This window comes from Beta vulgaris, chromosome 1, assembly GCF_026745355.1.
Source record: "Beta vulgaris subsp. vulgaris cultivar EL10 chromosome 1, EL10.2, whole genome shotgun sequence".
Taxonomy (NCBI): domain Eukaryota; kingdom Viridiplantae; phylum Streptophyta; class Magnoliopsida; order Caryophyllales; family Amaranthaceae; genus Beta; species Beta vulgaris.
The window spans coordinates 9,453,004-9,465,022 of record NC_079202.1 but is presented as its reverse complement, the minus strand read 5'-3'; the positions used below and the strand labels follow the sequence as shown (position 1 = coordinate 9,465,022).

At 35.7% G+C, this 12,019-nt stretch overlaps 1 protein-coding gene across 1 annotated transcript; it reads right to left on the bottom strand.

Moving 5' to 3' along the window:
* Nucleotides 1-6,496: 6,496 nt before the first annotated feature.
* Nucleotides 6,497-8,693, bottom strand: LOC130589636 (uncharacterized). Its single transcript, XM_057391048.1, has 7 exons — nucleotides 8,555-8,693; nucleotides 7,776-8,454; nucleotides 7,330-7,668; nucleotides 7,174-7,256; nucleotides 6,951-7,056; nucleotides 6,809-6,869; nucleotides 6,497-6,736 (listed from the first exon to the last, which is right to left on the bottom strand). Exons 1-7 carry the CDS (start codon nucleotides 8,691-8,693, stop codon nucleotides 6,497-6,499), a joined length of 1,647 nt encoding a protein of 548 aa, XP_057247031.1.
* Between the last annotated feature and the right edge of the window lie 3,326 nt (nucleotides 8,694-12,019).

Sequence of the window (12,019 nt, the reverse complement as noted above, 5' to 3'; positions counted from 1 at the left end):
ATCAAAAATAACATGCACACTTTCTTCTACACACATAGACCTTTTATTATACACTCTATAAGCCTTGCTACTAGAAGAATATCCTAAGAATAGCTTCTTCACTTCTAGCATCAAATTTTCCAATATTTTGTTTCCCATTATTATGAACAAAACATTTACATCCAAATGTTCTGAAATATGTAATATTGGGCTTTTTACCAAAATACAGCTCATAGGGCGTTTTATTTAATAAAGGTCTTACCATGGCTCGATTTATAATGTGACAAGCAGTATTCACAGCTTCTGCCCAAAAGTTTTTAGGAAGTCCACTAGCTATCAACATAGTCCTAGCCATCTCTTCTAGTGTTCTATTCTTCCTTTCAACAACACCATTTTGTTGAGGTGTTCTAGGGGCTGAGAAATTGTGATCTAATCCATTGTCTCTGCTAAAGTCATCGAACTTATAATTTTCAAACTCTTTACCATGGTCGGATCTAAGGTGAAGTAACTTATGACCACTCAAATTTTGTACTTTCTTTGCAAAGACAAGGAACTCATCATAAGTCTCGTCCTTGCTAGAAAGAAAAATAACCCAAGTAAATCTAGAGAAGTCATCTACAATTACTAACACATATTTCTTTCCACTTCCCTTTGTATCCTCATAGGTCCACATAAATCCATATGTATTAACTCTAAAGGTCTTGTGGTACTCACCACATTTTGGACTTGAAAGAGGACCTAACATGCTTGCCTTTTGCGCATGCATCACACACATGATCTAAATGAAACTTAGTAGAGGGTAAACCTAAAACTAGTTCTTTAGAACGCAGTTTGTCAAGCAAGGAAAAGCTAGCATGACCTAGACGCTTGTGCCATAAGAATGAATCATCATCAATAACACTAAGGCATGTGAATTTGTTTTTGGGAACAAGGTTGAGATCCACAACATATGTGTTCCCTTTCCTTGTTCCTTCCAAAATGATATCCTTTGTGCTATTGTTGACTATCAAACATTTTTCACTATTAAACTTCACACAGTTCCCTCTATCACAGAATTGGGAAATACTTAACAAGTTATGCTTTAATCCATCAACTAGAAAACATTTTCTATGGAATGTGACGATGACTTACCAACTTTGCCCATGGCAACTATGTTACCTTTCTTGTTGTCACCAAAAGTCACACTTCCACCATTGTAGGCTGAGAGTGAGAGAAATCTTGATTTATCTCCAGTCATATGCTTAGAACAACCACTGTCTAGGTACCATGTGTTGTTCCCCCTCACTCCAACCTGCAAGAAAACTAATTGTTAGAGTTAGGAACCCAATCTTTCTTGGGTTCCTTTCCTTCAGGAACAATAGATTTCTTTTTCCAAATTACTTTACTTGTTTCCAAGTTCTCATTGATGCGGCCAAGTCTTTTAGGACAAGAGTTCCTAAAATGACCAGTGTTCCCACAAAACATACAAACTTTATCACTTGGTAAATCAACTCTCTTTTTAGGTTTTTCAAATTTCTTTTTGTGATTAAAACCAAGACCTTCAGTTCGTTTTGTTTGAGGGTTCTTAATCCAGTTTGGAATAGGTAGCATTTTCTTTTCATTTCTCATTTGGTGCAGTTCCCCTTCAAGTTCCTTATTTTCAATTTCCAAAAATGAAACATGATTTTTCAATTCGTTTATTTCAGATTTGAAACTTTGCAAGGGAACTGACTTAATGTCAAATGAACTTACTTCAGGAACAAACTCTTTTAGTTGTGACAACTCAAGGCTCAACAAGTAGTTCTCATTTTTAAGATTTTCGAAATCCTCTTTTAATTTAAGATTTTTGTCAAACAATTCGAAAAATCTTTTCTCAATATCAACCGAACACTTTTAAGCCAAGAGGTATGTTCCTTTGCTACACTTAAAGCATTTTGACATTGTTTTAGTTTAATGGTTTCATCTTTGCAATCATTTACAGCGTCAACAATAAACTCAAATAATTTTTCTTTACTTAAAGAATTAAGACGAGTTTTGATGGTGTCTAGACTTGCCTCAAGAGATTCAATCTCTTCATCAGATTCGGAATTGTCAAGAGCCATAAGACAGAAGTTTGCAGTCTCCTCATTTGGTTGAGGATCATCTTCTTCCTCAGAGTCAGAGTCTCCCCATGCAGCAACCATAGCTTTCTTCATGTCAGATCGAGTATAGGAGTTTTTGTATTCTTTGTTCCTATCTCTGCTCTGTTCCCTTCCTTTGCCTTTTTCTTGTTCCCATTGGGGACAATCCTTGATGAAGTGCTCAGAACTGCCACACTTATGACAAACAAGTTTGTTAGAATATTTCTTATTCTTACCTTTGTAATCACCTTTCTTCATGTTCCTAAACATTCTTTTGAATTTTCGGACCATGAGAGCAGATTCTTCTTCATCTGTTTCTGAGCCTTCACTTTCATCAGCTTTTAAGGCAATCGACTTTTCTTGGACATATCTCCATTTCATTGTCCAATTGCAACTCATGAGTCATGAGGGAACCAGCAAGTTGTTCCAAATTGAACTTAGTAAAGTCCTTAGTTTCCTGCAAGGCAGTTACCTTAGCCATCCAACGATCCCTAGGAAGGCTCCTTAGGACCTTTCGTACCTGTTCCTCAGATGTAATCACTTTACCAAGAGATGTTAGCTCATTAATTATATTAGTAAAGCGTGTAAACATGTCTTGGATAGACTCTTTTGATTTCATTTGAAAAAGTTCATATTGGTTCATCAAAAGATCTATTTTTGATCTCTTAACTTCACTCGTACCTTCATGAGTGACTTCAAGAAGATCCCAAATTTGTTTTGCGGTTTTACATCCCATGACACGATTGTGTTCATGAGGACCAAGACCACAATGAAGCAATTTTATAGCAAGAGCATTAATTTCCATCTTTTCGAAATCAGCTTTATCAAAATCAGATATAGATTTAGGAATTACCTCATTCTTGTCATTAGTGGTAGTGACTTCAAAATCACCTACCTCTATGACTCTCCATACCTGGTAATTGTCGGCTTTGATAAAGATCTCCATTCTGTTCTTCCAGTAAGTGTAAAACTTACCATTGAACATTGGTGGCCTCTGCGTAGAGTACCCTTCTTCCAGTTTCTCTCTAGTATTCATATTTTTCAAGATCTTGAACTCAACAGGGTTTCCTGAATATTAGAGTTCCCGCTCTGATACCAATTGTTGTATAATATGAGCACTATAAGAGGGGGGTGAATTATAGTGAGAGAATAAGCACTACTTTTTGCGGAATTAAAAGTAAACTTGGGAACAAACAATGGGAACACGAGAGATTTTACGAGGAAAAACTTCCTAGGCCTAGTAGGAAGAAACAACCTCGACCACAAGGGATTTTAAACAACTTTCCACTATAATAGGCCAAAACAACTCTGATTACAACCTATTACTTTTCTCTCGATTCTCAACTTAAGTCACTCAACTCAAGTTCCCAACAAGTTCCCAACAACTGACGTTTTCTCTCAAACTTCACTCGAAGTTCCTTTCTCTTTCTCTTTCTCTTGCTTCACTCAAAGCTTTCTCACACTTACAAGAGTTCACTCAAACCCTTTTTCTCAAAAATACACTTTGTAAAACAATGGAAGAGTAATAAAACTCGATTAATGTAAGTATGAATTCTCTTAAGGAAAGGCACTGACACTTTAGATAACTTAAGACAAATTAACTAAGTCAGACACATTTTTACTAAGTCAGACAATTTTTCAGTGAATTAGGCGCCTATTTATAGACCTTTAAGACAAGACATGATTTCCACTAACTTAGACCATTATCACATGTTCTCCATGATTTCTAATTAATTAATTAAATTAAATTATTTATTCTAAGTCATGTACATCATCCACTAATCCATTACTTCACTTCATAGAAGCAGTAACAATACGTGGTTTTGCAAACTTGGAGAATAATTAATCTTATTTAATTTAATTAAATACTTGAAGGATAATTAACTTAGGCCACTAAATCCACTAACTCCATAAACTTGAAGCAGTAAATCATTTAGGCGTGTAAGCTAGAATTTAGGAAATAAATAAAAATCCTTTAGCTAGTTTTTAGGAAAAATATCTTTTTCAAATCTTTTATAAAAACCGGAAAACAGTTTTGTATTTCGAAAAATCCGAAACAATTTAAAAACCGGAAATAATATATTTTCGAAAACTAAATCTTTTTAAATAAAATATAAAAGATAAAATATATATTTTAAAAAGATAAGATTTGAAAATCAGAAAATCTATTTAAAATCTTTTCCTAACAAACTTAAACTAACTTCCTAAAATTATGGATCTTAGTCAAATTATCCCTAAAAAAAACTCTAACAACTATATTGGGCACACAATTACCTTAGGCGCACAATATAAGTCACTTAGTAGTTCCTAAGTTAGTTTTAAAGTCTTGTTCCCTAATTATTAAGTCTTGTTCCTAAGCCTTGTTCCTATAGTGCCAGGTCTGTTCCTTTTATGGGAACAGAACCAAGTTCCTTTGAGAATTCACCACGAACTTAATAAAGCTATTACTCTCAACCTTAACAAGAAGATTAATAAATACCCTAATGTATTCTAATCTTCATTCCATGCTTGATTCTTCACTTCTCGAACATCTTTACTTTGATCTTGATTAATTCTCCGCTTTAATCTTCAATCAAGTATTCTCTTAGCTCGAGCATGAATTACCTTGCAACAACATAAAATAAAATATACTATGTCTTTTGTGGTTAGGTCATCTTCAAAACTCAAGGGTCAACAAATATCCTCTCCACCAACCTTTTCAGGTAAATTATACTTTCCCTGACACCATAAATGATAAATGAATTAAATTCCAGCAAACATCATTCTATGTTACGAGAGGAATCGTTTTAGAATTGTACATAATTCATCAATGACTTACAAAGATCCTGTCATATAACCTTTGCTTCTTATCAGGGTCCATTTTAGCCCAATTCCTATCAAAGAATTTCATTCATTACAAAGCTTAGAGATGTCTTTTACGCATAAGGAACACTATAAATAATAAAATAGAGTAAAGATAGACATACTTAGTATTTAGGGGACAAAATTCCATTACCCACTTGCTACAATCACATAGAAATTCATCTGCCTTTTCACCGATCATACGTCGAACCTCATCCTGAAACTGACTGTGACTTTTTCTTCAGTACTTCTTGGCCTTCTAGTGTAATATTTCATTCCCCTAGTAGGCCCACGCCTCTTACGATCAGGATATTTTTGTCGAAGCTCATCTTGGTCAAGTCTTCGTTGCTGACGGTAAGTAAGCTTTAGTGGTTCATCATTAGGTTGATTTTGTTCGGCTGATGTTGAGACGATTGACATTTTCCTATAGAAAAAGTTAGTTGACTTTACATGAAAAGACAGAGAAGATATATAACATAATACATTTGTAAGAGAAAGAAGATGAACAAATGCTTACCAATTTGAAATGTTATTATTGAAATATAGTAATAGAAATACATATACATATCAAAGTACAAGGAGTATACAAATCCAAGTTATATCTTTTCGTATAGTTCAAACAAGTAAAAACACAAAGATAAATTATCCGAACTTTGAACTATAATCTGCAATCAACTACCAATATTTTTATGTCTCAGACAAACAAAAATAGTCACAGAAAAAAAAAACACAAATGGTCACAAAAATATGGTATCTCGATATTTGCTAAAATGTAAATTAAACAAAAAGATATAGAGCTTTAGTATAATCCCTGAATCTGGCTCCTCCTAGAATTGACGAAACTCTTACTATCGCAACTCTTCAAACACTGGAAAATAAGCAAAAAATTTGCTATTATCAAAATAGTAAATTGGTAATAATAAAGTAAACTTAAAGGTTACTTAAAATTATAAAATTAAAGGTTAAAACATAATTTTTAGAGTGTATACGATAAAATATACCATTACTCAATTGCTAGTAGATGAATTACTAGAACTATCACTTTGAGACCCCTCGTCTTCAAAAGAATTGTAAAAATCATGCAAGGTAGGTTCATCTGTGTCCGAAAAATCATCTTCACTTTCTTCGATCTCTTCATCATCTTCATCCTCCTCATGTTCATTATCCACTTTATTCATCAAATCTTCTTCTATATGAGCCTCAACCAAGTTATATTCAACATCATTTCTCACTATTGGAATATCCTCATCTTGAACATCTTCGTATTGGTTACAGATTGTGCACATGTTCCATAATGATTCAATTTCTTCAGTTTCTTCGTCTTAGGGAAATCAAAAAAGTTCCTTGGATTTGCCTTAATAACAAATCTCCATTATGGCTCATTATGACATGGTACATAAAAAACTTGTTCAATTTGACAAGCTAATGCAAATGACTCATTGGTTTTTAACCTCTGAGTTACATTAATAAGCACTGCTCCTAAATTACCCTTTTTAATCCCTTTTCCCTCGTCGAACACATTAAACCACTTACACTTAAACAACACGATATTGGGACTAGTTCGATTCTTAAGAGCATCATACTCTAGCACAATTCTCTAAAACCCCATAGAAATCCTTTTGCCCACTTTCCTCGTCCCCTTTCACGACTACGCCACTATTTTGAGTTTTTCGATTTCTTTGCCGCTTTTTGGTGTGAAATCTAAACCCGTTAATGACGTATCCATCAAAAGTGACAACACCTTTCATCGGTCCTCGTGCTAAACACAATAATTCTTCGGTAACTCTTGGATCTCTTTCTTTCCATAGCTTTGTAATCTACATATCATTCTTAGCTAACCACGGAAACAACAAAAAAGATACAAAAATAAAACTAATGTGTTCACTTACTCTATCTTCAAACCACTTGCAAAGGTCAATCCTTTGAGAAATTGGTGCATGCTCATATTCACTAGACATAAGAATGTAAGCAACTAATTAGTTCTATTAATGAAAAAAAATCCTTATGCATTACAAATAGAATCACACTTACGTCAATAAAGGTTTTAATTCATCACAATTAAACATGACATAAAGTTGAGCTTCTCGACTCTCCTTAGCAGTCATTTCTGTTAGACTTCCCTTCCCTAAAGGCTTGCCTATTTTAGACAAGACGCACAAGTTACAAGATTGAGGATGGTTAATGTCATCATTTCAATCTGGACGATTGTGTAACGTCTCGATCTTAGACATATATCTCGAGCAAAATGTCAGACACTCCATTTCAATGTACCCGTTAGCAATTGAAGCTTCTGGGTGAGCTTTGTTCCGCACGAATGATTTGAACGTTCGCATTGCCCTAAAAGAGAAAAATTCGTAAAACATACTACATGTATACAATCCTATGATATTCATAACTACTAAAAACTTACCTTTCAAAACGATACATCCAACGATAATGTACAGGACCGACCATTCTAGCTTCGGTTGCCAAGTGAATCAGGAGATGTATCATCACATCAAAGAAGGCAGGAATGAATATGCGCTCCAGCTTACATAAGGTGATTGCTATATTCATTTCAATCTTCTCTAATTCTGCTACCTTTAAGGTTTTAGAACACAATTGCTTGAAAAACAGACTGAGTTCTTGTAAAGGCATTAGAACATTCTCATCTAAAACACCTTGGAAGGCAGGTGTTAGTAAGTCTTGCATGAAAACGTGAAAATCATGAGTTTTCAATCCCATACCTTCCGTCTGCAAGGAGACACACCTTGAAATGTTTATGAATAAGCGTCTGGAAAAGCTAATTTGGATAGAAATGTGACTATTTTTCTCCTTTCATTCAAAGTCAAGTTGTAAGGTGCTGGTGGGACTTGCCATTTATCATTCCCAAGTGACTTTGGACGTAGTTTATCGTGCATTTTCATGTCTACTAAGTCTAGTCGGGCATTTAAGGAGTCCTTATTTTTTCCCGGTAAATCAAGCATTGTGCCAAATATACTTTCACAAACATTCTTTTCCACATGCATCACATCCAAGTTGTTTCGAACCAAGAGATGTCTCCAATAAGGTAACTGGAAAAAGACGCTACGTTTTTTCCATTGATGCACGATATATCTTTCACCTCTCTTGCGTTTTCCCTTAGAAGCTTTTCCAAACTCCAAATTTGAGTATCCATTTAATTGTTCCAAAACATCAAACCCCGTTAGAGGAACTGGAGGAGGACCCCTTTGTACCTTACCACCAAAGGAGCTCCTATTAAGCCTCCATTTGTGATCGATTGGTAGCCACCTTCGATGTTCTTTATAGCAATATTTGTGTCCATGCTTCAAATAATGAGATTTTGTGTCTAAATGACAATTAGAGCATACAAGGGCCCCTTTGGTACACCAACCAAACAGATTGGCATAAGCTGGAAAGTCATTAATGGTCCATAACAACACCACTCGCATATTAAAAGTCTCTTTCGCATATGCATCAAAAGTTTTTACCCCAAACTCCGACAGTTCATTAAGTTCATCTACTAGAGGTTGCAAAAATACATCTATATCATCTCCTGGAGATTTAGGCCAGGAATTAATAAGATAATATCATATTATCACTCTTCAGCACATCCAAGGGGGTAGATTGTGGCACCAACATCACTGGCCAAATACTATATCTACTACTCATGTTAGCCCCAGGATTAAACCCATCACTAGATAAACCCAATCGTACATTACGTACATCTTTAGCAAAGTCTGAAAATGTTTTGTTCAAAGACTTCCATGCTTCTGAATCTGCGGGGTGTCTCATTATCCATCATCTTCTATCATCTTTATGCCATCGCATATGCTTGCTAACTTGGAAGATATAACATCCTTTGTAGTCGTGGAATTAAGGAGAAATGACGCAAGAACAGTTGAGGAACTCGAGTTGTCTTTTGGACATCCTCGCCATCTGAATACTCATCACCACCTTGCAGACTTTCTCCTTCCATCTAGAGCAGACATTTAGGACATTTTTCTTCTTGCAAATTCTTTCGAAACAAAATACAATGGTTAACACAAGCATCAATCTTTACATAATCTAACCCCAGTGCTTTTGTGTATTTTTTTGCTTCATAAGCATTTGCAGGAAAATTCTTGTCATAATTAAAAGCCCTATGCAAGGTCTTCAATAACATTGAAAATGGTTTATCACTCCATTTGTTGCTAACTTTATTGTGTAGCAATGAGATAATAAACTCTAATCTTTTGAATGTGGTACACCCTGGAAACAACTCGGCCTCCATATCTTCTACTAATGTCATTAACTCCTTAGGATATTTTGATTGTCTAACTCTCTATTGTTTCCATTATCATCGAGCACAGAAGAAGTAGTTGAATTCCATGCATTTGTCGCTTCAAAAATTAATGGAGCCATGTCGTCAAAAGGCAATTCTGTTTCATTTTCCTCGTTATCTGAAACCACATCTGTTTCGCCTTCAAGCTCAACTGATTCTCCGTGACTCACCCATGGATTGTAACCATTATCGATACCATGTACTAGTAAGCATAGATCAAAATCTCGTCCGTTCCGTTACAGAACGGCCGTTCTGTAACGGATTTCAGACCCACCGTTCCGAGAAACACCGTTATAACGGCGGGAATTAAAATTCACACGAAACTCGCCGCGACGCCGTTCTGTAACGGTGGAATGCCGTTCTGTAACGGGTTTTATATAAGAACGCCCGTTATATTTGAAAAAAAGATAAAGGAAGAAGAAGTGAAAGAGAAAAGAGGCTCATGATCATTAGATCTAACTTAAACTGAAAATTTAAATCTTACCTGATCATTAAATCTCAATTTCGATCAAAACCCCTCAATTAATTTCTTTGAAATACTTCTTTTAAACCCTAAATTATATCCCACCTTCATAGAAACCCTAATATGCGTGACACAGAGGGATGCAATTGACAGCCACTACGTCGTCTGTCAAGGTAGAATATGCCGGCAAGAGATGTCCGGTCGGCTTTGGCACCATATCTGCCGGTGAGAGTTTCTCAGGTAAGTTTGCTGAGAAACTCATATATCGTTCTTTTCTCCTTCTCTCTCTTCTTTTTTTTTTCCTTTTTCTGTTTTATTACTCCATAGGCCGTACTAGTTGGTCAAACAAAAGAGATGCAGTCTATGGTTATCACGTGCATGAGTTTTCTCTTTTTTCACTTTTCTTTTATAAAACCTTTTTTTCACAGTAATTTCTTTTACAACTGTAATTTTCTAAAACTTTATTTTTCTCCTCCATCTATTCAAGAATTCAAAGCTTGTCCATTTTCCCAGATCTTTTAAATTAATTTTCTCCTCCATCTGTAAAAACAAAGGTTTATTTTTACAAATGAAAGCATTATCCAGTTTACTTATCGATTAATAAGCCTTATAGTGAATAACAACACTACAAACACCAAATTAAATAAAAAAATAAGTTTAAAATATATTTGTAAATATCCCAAACAATGTTTATAATACTATTAGACACAATATAAAGTGAAAATACATAAAACAAAATGAAATTGCCACCTAAGTGAATTTTTCCAAAAAATTCACGCCGCGACGGCCGCGAAACGTTCTATTTGACCGTTACGGGCCGTTCCCGCGAAAACGTGACCGTTATCGCGAACGCGACCGCGACCGCATTTTTTTTCCCTGCTAGTAAGTGAATTTGCATTGCTTTTCGATTTTGGGCAAAAAGCAATCTACATTTCACACAGGGTCATTTCAACAATGTTTCATCACTTTTTTCTTTGAAATCAAACTCTAGAAACTCATCGACCCCTGCTTTATACCCCGGTTTTCGCCTATCCTTTATCCCACTATGATTCATCCAACTCCGATCAGTATTCATTCTTTCAATCGAGTAAGAAAAAAACCTTAAGAAAGAAAAACAAAAGATGTCTCTTATTAAATTAGAAAAAAAATATCTCCAAACTTACTAGCTTAGGTAATTAAATGCAAAAAAAATTAGTTTTGGCAAGTCAGTTTCTGTCTTACCTCCTATTTCTTCTTAAGTTGTCTTAACTATTGAAGTATTCTAGGAACATGCATGACTCCATCAGGAATAGGGATGGCAACAGGTCGGATCTGGTCCGGGTCCAGATGGACCCGGATCCAGATCCGACCCCGATCCAGTGCGTCTGAAAATGTTGGACCCAGATCCAGATCCGATGGATCCTGCGGATTCGGGTCCAAAACGGGTTCAAAACGGATCCATACTATTCTACTTGGTTTTTTAACAATTTACCAACTTTATCACAAAATTGAAATGAACAAATTCACACAAACAATACCACAATTGCAATCAACAAATTATTTCAAATTATACTTCACAATTGCAGCAACAAAATCGAAAGAACAACAAAATAAAAATAAAACCGAGAAGAAAAGAGATTTGTAAACAGAATATTTTGTACACTGGCACTTACAAAATGACCAGAGAAGAAAGGAAAACTGTACACTAATTAAAAGATGCCAAACTTCAACGAGTAGCACTAAGAAAATACATAGAACAAAGGGCCCATAAATAAAAAAAAGGGAAATTACACATGGTTCCCCTCTAGCTCTGGAAATTACATTGGGTACCCAGAAAAATTCCATGGTAGCCCTCTGGATTGCGCTTCACAGTCTCAGTAAGCATACAGTCAGTTTTCCATTCATTACTCGCAAGTATTTGAGGTAAGTTCATGATTGTACATAAATGAAAAAACAGCTAGCTAGTGAACAAATCAATACCCTTCAACGGCTTTTCATGAGGTTAGTCAACCCATACTAAAAATCAGAGAGGATGAGGAGAGAGAGATAGAGAGAGAGGATGAGGACTGACGAGGGATAGAGGAGGGGCGGATAAGAGGGTAGGGGGTTGGGGTCTTCGGGTTTTAAAGCTTAGGGTTTTTTCAACCAGGTTTGAAATTTAGGAAGGCCTTTATTAAAACGGATCTGCGGATCCGGGTTTATTGTAGAGATCCGGACCCGGATCCGTGATCTGACAAGTGGACCCGGATCTGACCCGGATCCAACAGGTCCATAATTTTAGGATCCAGACCCGAAAAAACGGATTTGGGTCCACGGATCTGGGTCGGGTCCGGGATCCACTGCCATCTCTAATCA

Excerpts from the sequence above, each read along its gene's own strand:
- LOC130589636 (XM_057391048.1), bottom strand. The coding sequence starts at position 8,693 with ATGAGACACCCCGCAGATTCAGAAGCATGGAAGTCTTTGAACAAAACA. Across the intron at positions 8,455-8,554 it reads TAACATGAGTAGTAGATATA|GAGATGATATAGATGTATTT; the intron begins GTATTTGGCCAG and ends CTAAATCTCCAG. Across the intron at positions 6,737-6,808 it reads GCAAGTGGTTTGAAGATAGA|ATTACAAAGCTATGGAAAGA; the intron begins GTAAGTGAACAC and ends AATGATATGTAG.